The sequence below is a fragment of the Acomys minous genome (assembly GCF_964271855.1).
Source record: "Acomys minous genome assembly, chromosome: 16".
In the NCBI taxonomy this organism is placed as follows: Eukaryota; Metazoa; Chordata; class Mammalia; order Rodentia; family Muridae; genus Acomys; species Acomys minous.
The window spans coordinates 2,353,366-2,374,714 of record NC_140498.1 but is presented as its reverse complement, the minus strand read 5'-3'; the positions used below and the strand labels follow the sequence as shown (position 1 = coordinate 2,374,714).

The following is a 21,349-nucleotide window of genomic DNA, read 5'->3' as shown; positions in this document are numbered from 1 at the left end:
TGTAGTCTCCCCTCTTCTCTCCCAAATTTTCCTAATTATCCTGTTGCTTTATTTTATTTTTTGAACATTGGTGTGAGGGTGTCAGATCCCTTGGAACTTGAATTATAGACAGTTGTGAGCTGCCATGTGGGTGCTGGGAATTGAACCCAGGTCCTTTGGAAGAACAGACAGTGCTCTTAACTACTGAGCAATCTCTCCAGCCCCTATCCTGTTGCTTTTTAAACTTACTTTATGCATATGAGTGCTTACTTTATCTGCATGTACGACAGAAGAGGGCATCAGATCCCAGTACAGATGGTTGTGAGCCACCATGTGGTTGCTGGGAACTGAACTCAGGACCTCTGGAAGAGCAGCCAGTGCTCTTAAGCGCTCAGCTACATCCCCAGGCCTACCCAGTGTCCTAAGTATGGGTGTGTGTACGTAAGAGGACAGCTCTGTGGAGTGGGGCCCCGGGGATTGAATTTAGGTTGCCAGGCTTGTGACAAGCACCTTCACTGCTAACGCAGCTCACCAGCCCCCTTCCCTTTGTCTTCTGTTTCAAGACAGGGTTTCTCTGTGTAGCCTTGGCTGTCCTGGACTTACTTTGTAGACCAGGCTGGACTCTAACTCACAGTGATCCGCCTGCCTCTGCCTCCCAAGTGCTGGGATTAAAGACATGCACCACCACGCCTGGCTTCTCACCAGCCCCTTGTTCAACCACATCTACCTTGTTCAATCAGTTACCAAGGAGCTTTTTCAATTAACACACATGTGTTTTATTAGAAACAGGCAGGGGAAGAGGGGCTTTTTTGTTTGAGACAGGGAGTTTCTCTGTGTAGCCCTCGCTGTCCTGGACTCACTTTGTAGACCAGGCTGGACTCGAGAGATCTGCCTGCCTCTGCCTCCCGAGTGCTGGGATTAAAGGTGTGTGCCACCACAGCCCGGACTGGGAAGGAGAGACTGCCCTATTTTCTTGCTATACACCACGCCCGCTCCATACTTTTGTCCTAACTATATGTGGCTCTTTGGCTCATATGGTGGGGTCTCCATAGCCAGAAGCAACAAGGCAGGGTAGGACAAGGAGAGTGCAAACAGGAGGATGGCTGAGCCTCTCCTGCTCGTCTGTCAGATGTCTAGGTCGTCATCTGGGTCTTCGGGGTCCACGTCGTCAAAAGCATCAGGCTCGTAGAAGATGTGGCCAGTTTTCTGGCCCAGGTCAGGGTGCAGCAGAGCTTGCTGTCTGAGAAGGAAGCGGTTATGATGGTGAGGGTGGGTTCTAAGTCAGGTCTGGGCGGGTCCTTCACATGACAGCGATACTTGCTCAGATAACCCATCCCAGGTCTTTGTTCCTTCCTCTGAGGTTCCAAGAGGGATCTGAGTGCCACTAGGCCCTGTCTTGTACAGATCCAACAAAGCCCAAGTCCTTAGCAGCAAGAAGGCCAAGATGCTTCAGGTTTGCTCCACACCCACCCACACACTGGGCACAGAGCAAGAGCCACCTCTCAAAGCCCTGTGAACAAGCCTTTGACACATCCATGTTGAGGCCTGGTCACTGCTGCCGCCTCCCCATCTGGTCTGGCTCAGCCAGGGGCCACGGCTGTCCTGGAGAAATAAAGGAAGCTCCACCATTGTGGAGCTCTGTCCAGCCGGGTGGGGAGCCACTCCCTGGTCTCTGGAGGTGGACTTCAGTCCCTATAAAATCTTGACGTTAATCAATAACCTGTCACCACCCCACCTTTTTGTGACCCAGATGCTGAGATCCAAGCCCAACCTTACTTTTCAGAGCTGAACTGGAAAGGCAGAGTGAGGCTGTCTCTGGCTTCTCTTTCTTTCTTTGATAAGTGAAGGTTAAAGGTCAAATGAGTCGTGGGATCCACCTGTGGGTAAAGGGGCTGTTGTGCTCAGTTCTGCTTTTCAGATCCAGACCACAGTAGCTCTAGTTTTGTTTCTTTTCTCTCTGTGCAGCCCTGGCTGTCCTGGACTCACTCTGCAGACCAGGCTGGCCTCAGATTCAAAAGATCCACTCGCCCCTGTCTGCCGAGTGCCCTGCACTTTTAGATACCTGGGTTGTGTGAGGACCTGGGCGTGGCTCAGAAGGGAGGGGAAGCTGCTCATGTAGATCCAGGCTGAAGTCAGGAAGAACGGAGAACCACCAAGTCTAGGGAAGAAAAAAAAATCCCCTTTATTTACTTGCTGTAAGACAGTATTTGTTTGTTTGGGGTTTTTTTGGTTTTTCAAGACAGGGTCTCTCTGTGTTAGCCTGGGCTGTCCTGGACTCACTTTGTAGACCAGGCTGGCCTCGAACTCATAGCGATCCACCTGCCTCTGTCTTCCAAGTGCTGGGATTAAAGGTGTGTACCAGTGCGTCTGGCAAGACGGTACTCTTAATTGGTTAAACTAATAGTTTTTGGTTTTTTTTTTCTTTTTGAGACAGGGTATCTATGTAGCCCTGGCTGCCCTGGAAACTATTTATGTAGACTAGGTGAACCTTGAACTCAAGAGATCTGTTGCCTCTGCCTCTCAGGAGCTGGGACCAAAGATGTGCACTACCATGTCTGGCTGGGTTATGAGCCCTGGAGTTGAGCAGCTGAGTTTGAAGCCTGGGCACTTTACTTGGTGCTTATGTTTTATTACTTAGGTAAATGACTTAAATTTTAATATGCCCGGATCTGTTCCCAGTCTGAAAAACTACAATAAAGCAATTACTTGCAGGGTAGTGCTGAAGACTGATGAGGTAAATGACAGGAAACAGGGAAGGGGCTGGAGGCGGAGCTCAAGGGCAGGATGTGTGCGGAGCATGTTTAAGGACCCGGGTTTGAGTCTCCAGCACCACAAAGTAAAACACAGGAAGCATGGTAGCACACTCCTTTAAGCACAGCACTCGGGAGGCAGAGGTAGACAGAACTCTGTGGGTTCAAAGCTAGTCCTGTCTAACTAGGCCAACTTTCCATTTTGTTTCTTTTCTGAGCCAGGACCTCATGTATCTCACTGTCACACAGCCCAGGCTGTCCTTGAGCCTTTCTGGAGCTCTAACTCCCGATTGCCTGCCTCCCCCTCCCAAGACAGCACCATGCTGCCCGCCCCGGTCCATTTGATGTTATTTTGACACAAGCTAGAGTCATCTCAAAGGGGGGAACCGCAACTGAGAAAAATCCCCTCATAAGACCCAGCTGCATTTTTAAAAAAATTTATTCTGCCCGAATATGTGCCTACACACCAGAACAGGGCGCCAGATCTCATTGTAGATGGTTGGGAGTCACCATGTGGTTGCTGGGAATTGAACTCAGGACCTTTGGAAGAACAGACAGTGCTCTTGATCTCTGAGCCATCTCTCCAGCTCCAGCTGTATTTTCTTAATTAGTGACTGACCGGTGGGGGTGGGGAAGGTGTAGGGGCAGGGGCCATGCGCTGGTGGTCCTGGGTTCTATAAGCAGGCTGAGGAAGCCAGTAAGCAGCTCTCCCATGGGCTCTGCACCAGCTCCAGCCTCCGGGCCCTTTGCCCTGTCTGCGATCCTGTCCTGGCTTCCTGCAGTGATGGACTACAGCGTGGAAGTGTAGCCACATAAACCCTTCCTCCCTAACTTGTTTTTGGTCATGGAGTGTCGCCTCAGCAGGCACGGAAACCTGAGACCCTGGCCCTGCTCTGCTCCTAGTCTCGGTCTTCTGTGCCGGCTCTGACCTGCTGAGCTGCGCGCTGTTGGGGCCTTCGATAGAGGATGGAGGCTGAAGTCCGGCCCGTTTTGCCACTCAGGGTCACCTCGGTGTGAGCCAGGGTACTCAATGCTCCCATGGGGCCAGGACCAAGCAGCTCTTCATGTAGGAGGCCCAGGACACGCACCTGCTCTACTGGGGAGTTGTCACCTGGATAGGGACAAGAAGTGCAGAACACGAAAGCCAAGTGAAGGCCTTGGAGCAGACCGCGAGGGAGAGAAAGCAGAGCCCCAAGTTCTACCACAACCAGACCCACCCTGGCCAGCCGCACCATCTCGCCACACCGTGCTTCTACTAGTCCACACCTTAATTATCCAGGACGACACTGATCAGGGACAAGTGACTTCAGTCTTTTAGCATCTGCCAGTCAGCAAGCTGCTCCAGTGCTGTGATGTCAGGCAGCCTCCCCTCCCTCTGCAGGAGCCTTAACCGTGACACACTGCACTGACCACATCGGCATACTTGCCTTTTATTTATATTATGTGTATTTATGTGAACATGTGTATGTCCCATGGCGTGCCTGTGCCATGGCATGCTTGTGGAGATCAGAGGCTAACTTGTGGAAACCCTTTCTTCTACTACATGGGATCCAGGTGTTGAATAAAGTCATTGGACTTGGCGGCACCTTTGTCCAATGAGCTGCCTTGCTGGGTGGCCGAATTGGGCACATTTTAATTCTTTTTTTTTTTTTAATGTAAAAAAATGTATTTGAGACAAGGTCTTACTAGATAGCCTTGGCTGGCTTGGATCTCTATATATAGATCAGGATGGTCTTGAACTCATAAAGAGCTCAACCTGCCTCTGCTAGGATTAAAGGTATGCGCCACCATGCCTGGCTGATGGCTTATTTGTATTAATGTGTGTTGGTGTCCAGAGTCCAGAGGGGGGTGCTGATGCCCTGAGGCTGAGAAGTAGGTGGCTGTAGGTGTTGGTGTAGGTGACCCCCAAGCCTCGCCTCTGCCCCAACGTTTGAGCTCTTGTCCAGTCATCATTTTAGATCAAATCACACACTGTCAACTGCCGTGTCCTCAGGCTGTCACATTCGCCTACTTTTTGTTTTTTGTTTTTTTTTTTTGTGAGACAGGATCTTATGTTGTCCAGGCTGGTCTCGAACTCACAGCTAAAACATGACCCTGAACCAATCCGCTTCTCCAGCACAAGGACTACAGGCGTCACAGCCACACCTGCCTTTTCTGTCTTTCTGACGTAAGATCTCCTAGATCCACAGAGCCCTTCCAGCCAGACACAAAGGTCCTGCTGGGCCACGTTTTGTCTGCCTGAACCCTGCTCTTCAAGACACCCCTCCCCCACCCCGCCCCGTCACTTTCTCTTTCTCTTCTTTTTTCAAGACCGAGTTTCTTTGTGTAACAGCCCTGGATGTTCCGGACTCACTTTGTAGACCAGGCTGCCCTTGAACTCAAGAGATCCGCCTGCTTCTCCCTCCAAAGTGCTGGTATTACAGGCGTGCGCCACTGCATCCAGCTTCTTCTTCTTTTAGTATAGTTAATTTAATTTTGTGTGTATTGGTGCGAGAGTGTCAGGTTCCCTGGAATTAGAGCTAGAGACAGTCATAAGCTGCCACGTGGGTGCTAGGAATTGAACCAGGGTCCTCTGGGAGAGCAGCCAGGGCTCTTAATTGCTAAGCCATCTCTAGTCCCAAAAAATTCCTTTCTTAAGGTACCAGTGCATGGATCAAAATAATCCCTCTATCTCACATCCCTTGTCAGACTGTCCTATAACTGTTACCTGTGTTTATTTTTATAGGAAGCTCAGGCTAGCCTTAAATTTGTTATTTAGTTGAGGATGTGCGTGGCAGTACAGGCCTGTACTTATTTAGCCTTAGGAGGCAAAGGCAGGGGACTAGAAGCTCAAGGTCGATCCAACCTCTCTGCCCATCCAGATCCTACACATTCGTCACCATGATCTAGCTGGACTGAGACCAAAATGCAGAGAGCAAAATGACTGTGGTGCCATCCCCATCCCCTGCCCCGGCCCCATCTCCAGCACCCAAGGTTCAGGGGTCACCTGGGAAGAGGGGTGGGAAGACTGTGAGAGCCAGAGGAAAAGGAAGTTCATGCTCAGATTTTTTTTTTCCTGTTTGTCTGTTTTGAGACAGGGTTTCTCTGTGTAGCCCTGGCTGTCCTGGACTCGCTCTGTAGACCAGGCTGGCCTCGAACTCACAGAGATCTACCTGCCTCTGCCTCCCCAGTCCTGGGATTACAGGCGTGCGCCACCACGCCTAGCCCATTCTCAGATTTTTATCTCCTAGAGAAGTCAGAGAAGCTACACCCAGTAAATCTCACCAACATGGCTTCCTAAATAAGGCCAGAACAAGAAAGACACCAACAGACATGCCAGCACGGAGGGGAAAATTTCCATAGGGCCTCAGCCCTGACAAAGAACTACAAGCAACTAAGGAGGCTCAGAGCAGGAGCAACAATCTTCCCAAGGGAAAACGCCCCCCAGTTTGTTACATAATACCAAAGGACCAACCTTGAAATCATACACATGTAAGTAACATTATACAAGCCAAGCAGGGTATATTTACATACTTAGGGATATCTATATATGTAACAATAATTAAAGAAAGGGAGGCCATGAACTTGAAGAGGGTGGGCACACATGGGAGGGCTGGTGTGAGAGAAGGAAAGGGGAAATGATGTTTATGTTTCAATTTAAAAAATTACTAAAATAAGCTAGGCATCATGGCATACCCCTGTGATCCCAGTACTCTGGGATGCAGAAACTGGCAGCTCTCTGAGTTCAAGACCAGTTTGGTCTATAAAGTGAGTCCAGGACAGCTAGGGCTACACAGAGAAACCCTGTCTCAGGGGAAAAAAATTATTAAAACAAAAATAAACCTGTCTAAATATACTGGGGACTTAATGGGGCACACAATGTATAAAGATGTAATTTGTGACAACATAAAGTTTTCATGAAGAAAAAAAAGTTGTTTGAGGCCATCCTTGGCTATATATACTCATTGAAGCCAGCTTTGATTTTAAGGTTATAAGGGATATATGAGACTTTATATTTTAAAAAGTAGAGAATTAAAGGCAAAACAATCCACAGAACAACTGATACCCAAAGAGAAGTTAACAAAACAAAGCAAACAACAACTACAGGGTCTGGAGAGTCGGCGCAGGGTTAGGAGCACCAGGACCCCGCTCCACAGGCAGCACCACACGCTGCCTCACAACAACCACATGTAACTACAGGTTCATGGATCCAATGCCCTTTTTTGGGCCCCTGTGGCACCAGTCATGCATACGGCATACATACGTGTAGGCAAATTCACATTAAAAATTGGTTTTTATTTTGTTTTTCGAGGCAGGGTTTCTCTGTGTAGCCTTGGCTGTCCTGGACTCACTTTGTAGACCAGGCTGGCCTTGAACTCACAGCGATCCTCCTGCCTCTGCCTGCTGGGTGCTGGATTAAAGGCATGCCAGCTAGACAGAGACCGACACACACACCCGTCTTAAAACAACAAACTCCCAACAACCAACACTCTACCCCCCAATTCTCCCCAAAAGGAGATGGCAGAACACTGGACTGGAGACCTGGACGCCTCTGGATGGGGCGGGAAGGGCGAGGCAGCGCTCTGGCAGGGGCTACACAGGAGCAAGGGTGGAAGCTCACCTGGGTGGACACTTCGCTGGCTCAGGGCATGAAGGGCTTGACAGAGGGTAACACAGGGGATGTGAAACAGCAGCCAGCTCAGAGAGTCAAGCGCCACGGTGGCTGGGCTGGGACCCGTCTTTCTGCACATGGCTCTCAAGGCCCCCAGAGGTCCTCCAGGGACAGCTGTGCCAGGTTCTGACCAGCTGAGAGGGTCTCTGAAGAGGTCATGGTAAAGCAGGCTACAAAGGGAAAACAGAAGACTTGTTACAACCTTGAACTTCCTCCTAATTTTTGGAATATTTTTTTCTCAACTTTCACCAGTACCTCAAATATTAATGAAAGCTAATTACTGAAAGGATTTAGTAGTCCACAGGACAGGCTTTGGTGTGTCATAACCTAAGTTCCAAGCTTGGCTTTGGACCTTGTTCTAGGTCAAATAACTGAGGATTCTACCCTTTAAAGTCCTTCTGACATGTCAGGTGGTGGTGGCGCACACCTTTAATCCCAGCACTCAGGAGGCAAAGGCAGACTGATTGCTGTGAGTTCAAGGCCAGCCTGGTCTACAAATGAGTCCAGGACAGTACAGCCAAGACTAACATAGAGAAACCCTGTCTCAAAAAAATAAAAAAAAAAATAAAAAAAATAAAAAAAAGAAAAGAAAACTACTTCTACTAATCTAATAACTCACACAGGCATGGTGCCGAGGACCTGAGTTTGGTCCCAGCATCTTCACAGGGCAGCTCACAGCCACCTGTTTTTCCAGGTCAGGGGATCTAATGTCCTCTTCTGGCTCCCTTGGGCACCTGTACTCACTTGCACATAGTCACACTCAAACTTTCACACAAAATTCAGTGTGAGATTAAAAAACCCTTTTTAAAAATCTTAAATTAGAGGCTGGGTATGGTGGCGCTCGTCTTTAATCCCATTATTCAAGAGGCAGAGGCAGGTGGATCACTGTGAGTTCCAGGCCAGCCTGGCCTACAAAGCGAGTCCAGGACAGTCAAGGCTACACAGAGAAACCCTGTCTCAAACAAGCAAACAAAATCATAAATCACCCAGGCATGGTGGCATGTGCTTATAATCCCAGCATTCGTGGAGGCAGAGACAGGTGGATCTCTGTGAGTTTGAGGCCAGTGTGGTCTACAGAGTGCGTTCCAGGACAGCCAAGGCTACCTAGAAAAAACCTGTTTGGTGACAGGGACGGGGACGGGGACGGGGGGGGGGGGCAGGGCTAAAAGTCAAATTTACTTTAGGACTAGAGACATGGCTCAGTTGGAGTAAGAGTGCTTCCTTTTTTTGTTTGTTTGGTTTTTGTTTTTTTGATTCAGGGTTTCTCTGGGTAGGCTGTCCTGGACCCACTTGGTAGACCAGGCCGGCCTTGGATCACAGAGATCTGCCTGCCTCTGTCTCCCGAGTGCTTGGATTGCAGGCGTGAGCCACCAAGTCCAGCTTTTCTTTTTAAAAATTAATTTATTTAATTTTATTTTATGTGCACTGGTGGTTTTGATTGATTCTTGTCCGTGAGGGTCAGATCTCCTGAAGCTAGACTTCTAAGTACAGGCAACGGTGACCTGCTGTGTGGTTGCTGGGAAGTGAACCTGGGCCCTTTGTTTTTGTGTTTTCCTGTTCTTCGAGACAGGATTTCTTTGTGTGGCCTTGGCTATCCTGGACTCACTTTGTAGACCAGGCTGGCCGGCCTCGAACTCAGTGATCCGTCTGCCTCTATCTCCGGAGTGCTGGGATTAAAGGTGTGCACTACCATGCCCAGACTGGCCCAGGTCCTCTGGAAGAGCAGCCAGTGCTCTTAACCAGTAAGCCATCTCTCCAGACCCCATCAGTTTTTTTTTCTCCCCCACCTCTGAGACAGGATTTCACTATGTTGCCTTGGTTGACCTGGAACTAACTATGTAGAGTAGGCTGGCCGTCAACTCCTAAGAGGCCTTAGTACTATTACTAAGTATTTAATTTGTATGTCCACACATTACACGGTAAGTTCTCAGGTGAAAAGTTCCCAGGTGGAAAGAATTTAAGAAGCCTTGCCCAGGATGTTTTACAGAAATCTAAAGATCATTTTTTAAAATTAAAAAAATTTGCCAGGCATGGCGGCACATGCCTTTAATCCCAGCACTTGAGGCAGGCAGGCAGATCTCGGTAAGTTCGAGTCCAGCCTTGGTCTACAAAAACCAGTTCCAAGACAGCAAGGACTACATATAGAAACGTGTCTCAAAAAACCAAAACCATGAGCCTTTAATGCCAGCATGGGAAGGGTAGAAGTGGGGGCAGAGGCGGGTGGATTGATGTGAGTTCGAGGCCAGCCTGGTCTACAAAGTCCAGGACAGCCAAGGCTACACAGAGAAACCCTGTCTTGAAAACAAAACAAAACAAAACAAACCCCAATGCCCCAACATAAAATAGTAATAGAAAAACCTTTAAAATAATTTTGTCTTCTTAGCATGTAATTATGACAACAGCTCAAGGATACAATCATTTAGATAACTAGTTATTTGTGCCTTTAAAAAAATATGATTTTGGGTTGGAGACATGGCTTAGAGGTTAAGGGAACTGACTGCACTACCAGAGGTCCTTAGTTCAATTCCCAGCAACCACATGATGGCTCACAACCATCTATAATAAGATCTGGTGCCCTCTTCTGGCCTGCAGGTGTTCATGCAGGCAGAGCACTGTATACATAACAAACATTAACAATTTTTAAATTTTGTCATTTATTTAGAGACAGTCTCAATATGTAGCCCTGACTGGCCTGGAACCATGTAGACCGGACTTGCTTCAAACACACAGAGCTCTGCCTGTATCTGCCTTGAGTGGAGGTATTCCAAGTGCACACCACCACAGTGGCCTTACGCCATTTTTTGGTTTTGTTCTTCTGTGTAGCTTTGGCTATGAGAGCCACCAGCCTCTGCCTCTTGAGTGTTGGGGATTACAGCATTCCAGCCCATGGGGGCTCCACCATTCCTGGCTGCCATTTCTAGATTGACGAAACTTTATAAACTGGATGTGGTAGCTTGTAACATAATCACAGCACACCAGATGAGGCAGGAAGGCTGAGAGTTAAGAGATTACCCCGGGCTACACAGTGGGTTACAAGGCAGCCTAGGCCACACAATGACATCATTTTTTGTTTGTTTCCTTTCTTTTCTGAGACAGAGTTTCTCTGTGTTATCTTGGCTGTCTTGGACTCTCTTTGTAGACCGGGTTGGCCTTGAACTCATAGCGATCCACCTGCCTCTGCTTCCTGAGTGCTGGGTTTAAAGGCATGCACCACCACGCCTAGCCCACTTTTTGTTTTTTAAAATAACAAATGTCCTTTTCTGAGGCAGAAAAAAAGAGTTTTGTCCAAAGGTTAACTTATCCATTACCCTTTGGAACTAGTGTGTTTTCATTTCAATTCTATTGTCTGTAGTCCCGAGCCTTGTAATCAGGCTCCAACTCCAAGGACATTTATGAAAGAGATATAAAGTTAAGAAACACAAAGAAAGATTTGAAACTATAGGAGAAACTCGACAGTTTCTTGGTTGACTACTTATTAACCCACTGGCATTGAAGCCAAAATGCTATGTGCACACAGGGAAATATCTTCATGTTCCACCCCAGCAAACGTCTAAGAGTCTCCTGCTTGCTTCTGTTTACAGCGCAGCAGCCTGGTGGCCTCCGCATCACTGCTGTACCCCTTCATCCCCAGGTAAGTCCGCCAGCTGGGGCTAAAGTCTCGGAAAGACACCTTGCTAGTCTTGTAATTTCTACTGTTCCAAGCCAAACACGATGCCCATTTATGCACAATAGGAGTTTCTGTGCTTTCCGTTGAAGGGAATCCCCTCAGCCACTGTAGCACGGATAAAACCCATTCTGATGGACACGTACCGGCTGTTGGCATCAGAGCCCAAACCTTCGCGAAACTCCTCTTCACTCACTTCACAGCCCAGAACGTGCACTTGCTCCCCACTAGGGTAGAGATAAAGGAAATATGTCGAAGAGTTGGGGCACCGGCCCCCTTCCCGGGAAGGACCAGGAGAAGCTGCGGGGTAACTAACTCACCGGAGTGCGGCTTTCTTGACAAGAGCCTTCAGGAGACTACGCCCCTCCCACTCCACCGAGTCTGCGGAAAGCCGAGCAGGGGTAAGCCCCACAGAGCCCTTAGGGTTCCACCCCTAGCCAGGCACCCCCGGCGGGGCCCCCAGACTCCCCTCCCTTCGGCCAAGCCCCAGGCTCCCCGCCGCCGCGTGCCTTTATCCCTCACCTCTCAGAAGCACCAAGCCACCCACGGCCAGCAGCGAGTCCAGCATCTCGGACGCCTTCTGATGTCGTCACGACCGAGGAGGCGGGGCTCTTTTTTTTTTTTTTTTTTTTTTTTTTTTTTTTTTTTTGGTTTTTCGAGACACGGTCTCTCTATGTAGCCTTGGCTGTCCTAGACTCACTTTGTAGACCAGGCTGGCCACGAACTCACAGCGATCCACCTGCCTCTGCCTCCCGAGTGCTGGGATTAAAGGCGCGCGCCACCACGCCCGGCTTGAGGCGGGGCTCTTACGATGGCTTCCAAGTTTAAAGGCCCGCAGAGCCCGGGACGGAGGGGGGGCGGGGGCCTGTCTCTTTACGTTCAGCATTCTCAGTTGGCGGGCTCAGGCGGAGGGGCCGCTCCAAGGCCTCCTCCGTGCACAGCCGTAGACGTGACATCCTCAGTCGGCTCTAGCACCATGACAGGGGCGAGAAGGGCCGTTGCAGCAGTTACCCGGTGGGACCGGGGAGAAGGGGCGCGCGAGCCCTGCTCCCCGGGGCGGTCCGAGCCCGGGCGGTGACGTCACCGGCCCCGCCCACGGCAGCCGGGGCGGCGAGCTCGCGCGCGTGCGTAACGCTGCACACCCTCCCGCCCCCCTCCGGCCTGAGCGCTCTCTCCGCTTGCCTCGACTCGACCCTCCTTCATTAGAACCAGCCGAGGAAACATCCATCCCGGGGAAGTGCATACACGTCACTACCGGAAGTAATGTCAGAGGGGAAGAGGAGGAGGGAAGAGAGGAGGGAGCCCTTTGGGCGGTAAAATGGCGCCTGTCAGAGTGGGAAGCCCAGCTGCAGAGGGTGCAGCCCCGCTCCTCAGCGGCTAAGAGACCCCGACCTCGGGGAGGGGGAGGCCACTCGGGCCCAGCGCTCTGCACGCCTTCCGGCTCCCCCTCCCCCCTGCTCCCCAGCTCCAGCGCTCGGCGTCCCCCCCCCACAAGAGTCGCCGCGGCCCGTCGCGCGCCGCTGCCCCCGCTCGCCCGCCCCCTTCCCGGGGCAGACCCCTAGCGCGCCTGCGCAGAGGGCCACCCTTCGCTTCCCCCCCCTTCCCCCTCCCATCTCCCTCCCTCCCTTCTCCCCAGCCCCCTCCCCCATTACCCCCTCCCCCAATTCTCCATCCCCTTCCCTCCTGGTCCCGGAGGACCCCGTCCTAGCCCGACCTGTTTGGGCCTGCTGCCCACGCGAAGCCGTCGGTGCCACTTCCCGCTCATGTGGGCCCCCGAGGGCTGCCCACGCCAGTCCCCCAGCTCCTGGTTCCGCTGGGCTTTCCTTTCGCTGGGGGTGGCTTTCTGAGCCACCCACTCCGTGCCGGTCTCTGCAGCCTTTCCTGCCGCTCGGGGCCCCCGTTCCCCCTCCCGGCGGCGGGGGGCTGCCCCCGGGGGGCTGGCGGAGCTGGGCCGCGGGGGCCCCGGGGCCGGCGGTGCCGGGGTCATCGGGATGATGCGGACACAGTGTCTGCTGGGGCTGCGCACGTTCGTGGCCTTCGCCGCCAAGCTCTGGAGCTTCTTTATTTACCTTTTGCGGAGGCAGATCCGCACGGTGAGTTTGGGTGCAGGCAGTGGTGGGGACCTCTGTCCGCGGTGCTCACGGAATCTTGGAATAGTGTTGGGCCTCCGTTTTGGGCCTAGGAAGGGAGTCTTTGCCAGAACTTTACCGGCTGGAGAAGTAGGACACCTTTAGGCAGGGTTTAGACCTTAGTAAAAGAACCACGGTGTTTGGTGATTTTGGTTTCTTTTTAAATCTGCCTAGGTGGGATAGGCTTTGGCAGCTCTTGGGGGCTGTAATGGTGCTCTCCTTAAGAAAGCCAGAGTTGTTGCTAAAGGAAGCAAGAGGCGGGAAACACCTGTTTGCTGGTGGCTGGACTGTTGGTGTGGACTCTGGAAAGACCCTCCTGTTGGAAGAGTGAGGTTCCTTTGTCGGTGTGGGTGGGTAGCAGGGCATACGTAGCAGGGATAGAGACTTGAAGAAAAGCCTTGGCTGTAAAGAACACCTCCAAAAAGATTCTGGAAACATACAGCCTGTGTATCTGTGTTGAGACGCTGGGCCTGAAAAAGATGCTTTTATGATGGGCACCTTTAGTTGTGAGATGCAGCACATTAAAGTTAGGTGTCTCGTTGGAAGACCTGGCTGTTGTTGGCAGTAGAGCTTGTGTCCAGGAGACTGTAGCCATTGTGAAGGGATACCTGACGTGTAGAGACTTTGGTTGGACCCAAGCATCTCCGGGTTCTCTCCCTCAAGCTTTTAGCCAATGTAAAACTTACTTCAGCTAACATCACTTAATGAGTGTGCCCCCGTGTTTTTCCTCGTCCCTGAGACTCTGGGGGAAATGAGCGCGCTGGTGTAATCTTTGTCAGCCTAAGTCAAGAGCGTTCCCAGACAGACTTTGGTGTATGGTAGACTTGATTGAGCGGCTTGCACTTGATTCATTCTCTGGCAGCTGCTTCTGTGTCTTCCACTTCCTGCTTTAGGGTGAGGATTAGTCTGGGAGGTGGTTATATGCATACCTAGTCTCCTGAGACAGACAGGACAGGATCCATGAGAAAGCCTGGGTGCACCATGCTGACACAGCGTGGGCCTACATTTTGTGATTTTCTTTATGTATTGACTTCTCATCCTTTCTTTCTCAGAGTGTCCTGAGAATCTTACCTCTTCTAAAAGCTCTTTTTTCTTTTTATGAGTGTAGGGCGTAGTGCTCTAGCCTCACCATTGGAAGATTAGTTACTTCCTAAACTGCTCCTGTACACCATGACCCCACAGCCTTTGTCCTCTTCCCTTCCAGGCTGGCTTCTTCCCCACGCCCTTTGGCAGATGCCTGGAGCATTCTCTGCATGCCCAGCATGTGCAACCCGAGATAGCAGGGCAGGACATCCGAGCTGTTTCCAGCCCTCAGCACAGGCTCAGGGAGAAAAGAAGGGCAGATGCCGTGGGGTTAAAGAAGAGAGGCCCTTTTGGTTTTCAAGTAGGGAGTGTGTGGCTTAGGGTCTCGGGATGGGCGGGAAACATTCGGATGTTAGAAGGAAAGTCAGGAGGGAGTTGCCGGGCTTTGCCTAGCCGCTGCGGGGATTAGGAAATAGCTCGTGGGGAAGCAGAGCTGCTGAGCTTGAGGTGATGCTGGGCTTTCCCTCAGCCTTTCCGTCACAGTCCTTACTTGATCCTGGTCTTCTCTGTACACTGTCAGATTGGCAAGTAGGACTTTTTGGTTTTTCTGGACAGGCCTTCTCTGTGTACCTTGGCTGTCCTGGACTCGAACTCACAGTGATCCACCTGCCTTTGCCTCCCCGAGTGCTGGCATTACAGGCGTGCGCCACCATGCCTGGCTGCAAGTAGAACTTTTTAATGTTCTCTGCATCGCCCTGGGTAAAGAAGCTCTTCAGAGAGTCACTACATCTTGTGACTTGGCTAGTAGAAACAGAAGTGGACAGGTGGCTGGTTAAAATAGTCCTGGTGGCCCCGAGCCAGAGGAACTTAGCTGACCTGACAACCCCTGGATCCCCTCACCTGCTGCTCCACCCAGTGAGCCAAGGCTTTCCTTTCCTGACTCCGACTCTCCGCCCACTGAGAGTCTGCGGTTCTTGGCTCCCGGTGAGAGATGACAGAGTGACCATGAAGGGCCCTTGAGGTGAAGGTGGGGGGCGTGTGTGTTTCTTTGTTCAGTGTAGCAGGGTGATGTGTTAAGAGACATAATGCTCTTAAGTCATTATCCTCGCTGTATTGATGCACTGGGAAAATAGGCGTGACTGAGAGGAAATGAATGTTCTTACGGAGTTTTCATTTTAACTAAGGAGGTAAGGCTAGCTGTGCAGTTCCTAGGCACGAAGCTGGTCTTTGCTGCCTCGTTCCCATCCTTTAAACAAGGATAGCAACAGTATTTCTAGGGCTTTGTTTGTTTTCACAGTGCTGAGCACTGGCCGTAGAGTCTTGTGCTCCACCATCGAATGCTGTCCCCCTCTGTCACAGTTAGGGCTATGTACGAGGGCCTGAACCATAGTCACAGCGGCTGACAGGTGGCAAGTGTTCATGGTCTGCTGTGATTTCACTGTGAGGTTCTAATTCTCCTTCTCTTGCCGTTCCTAGGTGATTCAGTATCAAACTGTTCGATACGATATTCTTCCCTTATCGCCTTTGTCCCGGAACCGCCTAGGTGAGTGTGTGGGTGGCAGGGCGGCAGGGAGGGAAGGCGGTGCCCGCTTCCCATGGCGGTCAGCTGGCGTCATCCTCTGCCATTGCGGTTCAGCCCAGGTGAAGAAGAAAATCCTGGTGTTGGATCTGGACGAGACACTTATTCACTCTCACCATGATGGGGTCCTGAGGCCTACAGTGAGGCCTGGAACACCTCCTGACTTCATTCTCAAGGTGCGTGTGTGGAGACTGGGAAATGCTTATATCTCTTACTGTGTCCAGAAGCAAACTCTCTTTCCTAGTCTGAAGGGTTAGGGTTTGACAGTATCTGGCACCAGGGTCAGCCAGAAGGAGACAAGCAGGTGGTAGGCTTGGGGGCAAGGGCAGCGTGGTACTGCTTAGGAGTTCCCTCACCTCTTCCCTGTTCTCTGCAGGTGGTAATAGACAAACATCCTGTCCGGTTTTTTGTACATAAGAGACCCCATGTGGATTTCTTCTTAGAAGTGGTGAGTGCGCTAATGGGAGCTCCCTGCTGAAAGAATGGTTGTCACTTGTAGGGCTTTAGGGGATTCAGGGGAAAAGGTAAGAAATTGCTGTAGTAGTCAGAGTTCTCCAGAGGAACAGAATATATACATATACATATGCCTACATATATATGTTTTGACATTAAAATCATAACAAGTTAGCCTGGTGTAGTGGCACACACCTTTAGTCCCAGCACTTGGGAGTCAGAGGCAGGTGGATCTCTTGAGTTCGAGGCCAGCCTGGTCTACAAAGTAAGTCCAGGACAGTTGAGGCTGTTAAACAGAGAGACCCTGTTCCAAAAAACAAAATACAAACAAACAAACAAAAAATCTAAAAACGTAACAAGGTATCTCATACCTGAGGAGCTGAGAAACCTGCTAGATGCCCAGTCCTTGAGGCTGGGTGGCTCAGAAGTCGGAGCCGTCCCACAGTGTTGGTCTCACTCTGGATAGATGCTCAGTCCTGAGGCTGGGTAGCTCAGAAGTTGGAGCCGTCCCACAGTGTTGGTCTCACTCTGGATAGATGCCCAGTCCTGAGGCTGGGTGGCTCAGAAGTTGGAGCCGTCCGACAGTGTTGGTCTCACTCTGGATAGATGCCCAGTCCTGAGGCTGGGTAGCTTAGAAGTTGGAGCCGTCCCACAGTGTTGGTCTCACTCTGGATAGATGCCCATCCTGAGGCTGGGTGGCTCAGAAGTCGGAGCCGTCCCACAGTGTTGGTCTCACTCTGGATAGATGCTCAGTCCTGAGGCTGGGTAGCTCAGAAGTTGGAGCCGTCCCACAGTGTTGGTCTCACTCTGGATAGATGCCCAGTCCTGAGGCTGGGTGGCTCAGAAGTCGGAGCCGTCCCACAGTGTTGGTCTCACTCTGGATAGATGCTCAGTCCTGAGGCTGGGTAGCTCAGAAGTTGGAGCCGTCCCACAGTGTTGGTCTCACTCTGGATAGATGCCCAGTCCTGAGGCTGGGTGGCTCAGAAGTTGGAGCCGTCCGACAGTGTTGGTCTCACTCTGGATAGATGCCCAGTCCTGAGGCTGGGTGGCTCAGAAGTTGGAGCCGTCCGACAGTGTTGGTCTCACTCTGGATAGATGCCCATCCTGAGGCTGGGTGGCTCAGAAGTCGGAGCCGTCCCACAGTGTTGGTCTCACTCTGGAGAGGTTGATAGTTTGGTAGTTGCTCAGTCCATGAAGCTGGTATCTCAGAAGTTACAGGCTGGTGCTGCAAGCCTGGAAGGCTCCTGAAGCTGCTGGTTGTACTGCTCGTGAAGGAAGCAGCTGCTGCAGCAGGGTGAATGACCACACTGGCAAGAGGGAGGTCATATGAGTAAGAGGCCATCTTGTATCACGCTTGTTTACCTGGGCTGCTATCAGAAGGATCTACCAGCATCATGGCGGGTCTTCCCACCTCAGTTAAGGCAGTCAGGACAGTTCTTCAGATGAGCTTCCTATTTGGTGGTTCTAACCTTTGGCAGATTGACATTAAAACTACACATCACAAAAAAAACAAAACAAAAAAAAACCCTACACATCACAATGCATCCTTTGTCACTCGACAAAGTAACATGTCACTATAATCCTGGACGGGAGTGATGGCTCAGTGGTGGGCAGTACTTGTTGCTCTTTCAGATGGCCTGCCTGAAACTGCCTGAAACTTCAGCTGCATGTACATACCCATATTCATGTAATCAAAACTGTTAAAAAAGCGAAAGTCCAGAACAGCCGACTAAGCAAGCAGCAGCCAGTGGCTCCTCCAGCTCCACAGTTCCCAGTGCTTCCATGACCCCCCCAGGGGAGCGGCCAGCTCTGTCCCGGCAAGATCCCATTCTCCGTTGCTGGTTGTAGAAGGGTTCTCTGGAGGAAGAGGATTGACAGGATGAACATGTATTCAAAGAATAGGAGTGAGTTGTCATACAGCTGAGAGGCTGAGGACCTAGTAGATGCTGTGTCCTTGTGGCTGGAGAGGTGGGCAACTTGGTAGTTGCCCAGTCCCCTGAGGGCAGTGCTCCCCTGGGCAGGTTGGCCTGGCTTGTGTAAGGAAGCCGTAGAAAGCAAGCAGCGTTTCTCTGTGATCTCTACTAGTTCCTGCGCCTAAGGTCCCTGCCTTGATTTCCTGCTCTGACTTCCCTCAGTAATGGAGTGAGACCTGGGAGTTGCAAGATAAAATAAAAACCTTTCCTCCCCAAGTTGGCTTTGGTTAGTGTTTAATTATGAGAGAAGCAAACTAGGACAGTGAGTAAGGGCAGTTTTGTAAAGGAGGCTTTAGGAGGGCAGGCCAGGGAGAGGCTTTTAGTAGCTGGAGTCACAGTGATAACAGTTCTGTTCCTCCCAGACACCCTGCACTTTTGTGTTTGTGTCTCTGAATCTTAAGGGTCTCGGTTGCTTCAGACACTGAGGTTGGAGTTTGATGGGGAGCTCAAATAGTTTGTATTTTCATAGACATTTAATGTTTGGAGACTGAAAAGAGAACCTTTTGTCTAAATGTTGATTACTCCGTATGACACTTTCACCTCTGATCTGCTTCAGGTAAGCCAGTGGTATGAGCTGGTGGTGTTCACAGCAAGCATGGAAATCTACGGCTCTGCGGTGGCAGACAAGCTGGACAATAGCAGAAGCATCCTCAAGAGGAGATACTACAGACAGGTAGGGAGCGGGGCGGCCCGGGAGGTGGGCTGGGGTGGGGTGTGTGCTACATGGCCCTCTGCTTTTCAGCACTGCACTTTGGAGTTGGGCAGCTACATCAAAGACCTCTCTGTGGTCCACAGTGACCTTTCCAGCATTGTGATCCTGGATAATTCCCCCGGGGCTTACAGGAGCCACCCAGGTACGGGAGAAGGTGGTGAGTGTGGCCGGACCAGACCATGGTTCTGAGGACGTCACAGTTTTATTTCTTAGACAGGGTCTCCCCATATATCGCAGGCTGGCCTGACCTGATGCTACTTTAGAGGCTCTTGGGGTGGCACCCAGGGCCTCACACTCAGTCCTAGGCGAGCAGTGCACTGCTGACGAAGCTCAACACCTAACTCCTTGAGGTGTTACATGCACAGAGCTTAGCAGGCAAAAGACTCCGGGGCTTCTAGTCCCACAGTTTGGATTCCCTACTGTCCTGCAGATCTGAAGATGCTGTTTCTCTATTCCAAATGAGGTAGCTGCTCTCTTGTGTCCATTTTATAAATGGACTTCCCTATCACATTCACTTCAAGTGAGGCACAGTGGCAGTTTGATCTGCACTGTTGTGAAATCTCTTAGATCGGTTTGACATTAGAGGAGAAATAAGGGTTTTATTTAGGTATTTGATGGTTTTTGGTGGGCTAAATCTTTGCCTCTTCTCAACTGTAACTCCACCTGCCCTAGACAACGCCATCCCCATCAAGTCCTGGTTCAGTGACCCCAGTGACACGGCCCTTCTCAACCTTCTCCCAATGCTGGACGCCCTCAGGTAAGGGAAGTGACCTGTAGCTCCTTTTTGGTCCTCTTCCCCCCCCCCCCCCAGATGGTCTCTCTGTGTAGCCTTGGCTGTCCTGGACTCTCTTTGTAGACCAGGCTGGTCTCGAACTCACAGAGATCCACCTGCCTCTGCCTCCCGAGTGCTGGGATTACAGGCGTGTGCCACTATGCCCAGCCAGGGCCAAGTCTTGTTACTGCAGAGTGCATTGTTTTTAGCCATTTGGCACATTGAGCCTGTCTGAATGTGTGAGAGTGGTATTGAGTTCTGACCTCACTGCCCAGTGAGTCTGTCAACTGTAAGGTGTCCGCTGACCAGAGTCACTGTCATTACAGGTTCACTGCTGATGTCCGGTCCGTGCTGAGCCGAAACCTTCACCAACATAGGCTCTGGTGACAGCTGCTCCCCCTCCACCTGAGTTAGGGTGGGGGGGAAGGGAGGGAGAACTCTCGGGGTGCCGTCTGTTGCCCTGCCATCGTGAGGACTGCCTGGGCAGAGTCTGCTCCTCCCGTCCTCTCCGCCCCGGAGCCCTGCGCTCCATGGAGTCTGGATGGACACTCGGGCCAGACTGTGAAGCAGCCTCACTCTTCCTGGTCACACTCCATGGAAATGCCAGACTGCGACAGGCAAAGGCCTTGGAGAGGCAGGACTGGCCAGAGTGACAGACATATCCCAGAGGCTCAAAAGAAGCCACGTCAACTTTGTTGTGATTTGATTTTTTAAAAACTCTTGTACAAAACTGATCTAATTCTTCACTCCTGCTCAAGGGCTGGGCTGTGGGTGGGAGACTGGGATTTCGGGCCACTGGATAGGATCGGCCTCAAACTTGTCCTTCCCTGACTTTTCCTCATTTTTTCTTTTCCCAATCCCCTGATACCTGTAACCAAGTCCTCTCTTCTTTTAAACCATGCATTATAACTTTGAACCACAGCTGCCCGAGGTCCTTCTCTGATGTTTTTGGAAGTGGAGGGAACTTTGTTCACGTCTGCCCTGCCCGTGAAGAGGGGCAAATGCTGTTTGGAGTCGTGGGGAAGTGGGATTCAGTACAGGGGTAAAGTAGTTTACATCAACGTGGCTTTGCATGAAAGGTCCTAGTGACAGGGTGGGGGCCCTGACAGTAGAAGGAGAAGGCTGAAGTAGAGGGACTGCTGGAGACAGGCTGGGCTTGGTCTGGGAGGGTGACGTGGACAGGCTGAGGGCGCTGCCTATGGGCCGTTGGCACTCCAGCACTAAGGTCGGGGCGGAACCTTCCTTTCTGGCACCTCCTCTCCAGAGCCGGGCCTACTTTCTGACACCCGCCACGTGATGCTCCGCCCTTTTCTCAAGTCACATGATGTTAGCTACACTTGAAAATTTTGTTCCTCCGCCCTGCCATAGTCCCTGTTTTTTGGACTTTTACAATTCCTATTGGTCTACACAACCGCGAACCCTGATCGTTCTGTGCGTGTCTGTAAACTTTACTTCCTGTCTCGCGGTGTCGGTGTTCACATCTTGGGTACTACTTTGTTTTGGTGTCAACGGCCACCTTCACCGTAGCAGCACGTTTCGTGAATACATGCTTTCCCCAACGTAACCTCCGAAAATAATTGGAGAATCCCATCTCATGATTGTCTCCTGTTGCCCCGTTCCGTCCTCGGCTTCGTACTGTGGGGCTGCCAGGGAAAGGGTTTTCT

General features: G+C 51.2%; 2 protein-coding genes across 2 annotated transcripts; one reads left to right on the top strand and one right to left on the bottom strand.

Moving 5' to 3' along the window:
* Positions 1-731: 731 nt before the first annotated feature.
* ELP5 (elongator acetyltransferase complex subunit 5) lies at positions 732-11,712 on the bottom strand. The gene is made up of 8 exons (XM_084763717.1): positions 11,567-11,712; positions 11,365-11,425; positions 11,191-11,271; positions 7,330-7,550; positions 3,659-3,840; positions 2,042-2,137; positions 1,756-1,856; positions 732-1,219 (listed from the first exon to the last, which is right to left on the bottom strand). The coding sequence occupies exons 1-8, from the start codon at positions 11,610-11,612 to the stop codon at positions 1,105-1,107; spliced, it is 903 nt and encodes a 300-aa protein (XP_084619843.1). The 5' UTR covers positions 11,613-11,712; the 3' UTR covers positions 732-1,104.
* A 978-nt stretch (positions 11,713-12,690) lies between these two features.
* Positions 12,691-20,606, top strand: CTDNEP1 (CTD nuclear envelope phosphatase 1). Its single transcript, XM_084763718.1, has 8 exons — positions 12,691-13,137; positions 15,673-15,739; positions 15,833-15,951; positions 16,152-16,223; positions 18,758-18,874; positions 18,944-19,055; positions 19,586-19,670; positions 20,012-20,606. The coding sequence occupies exons 1-8, from the start codon at positions 13,036-13,038 to the stop codon at positions 20,070-20,072; spliced, it is 735 nt and encodes a 244-aa protein (XP_084619844.1). The 5' UTR covers positions 12,691-13,035; the 3' UTR covers positions 20,073-20,606.
* The last annotated feature ends 743 nt before the right edge of the window (positions 20,607-21,349 follow it).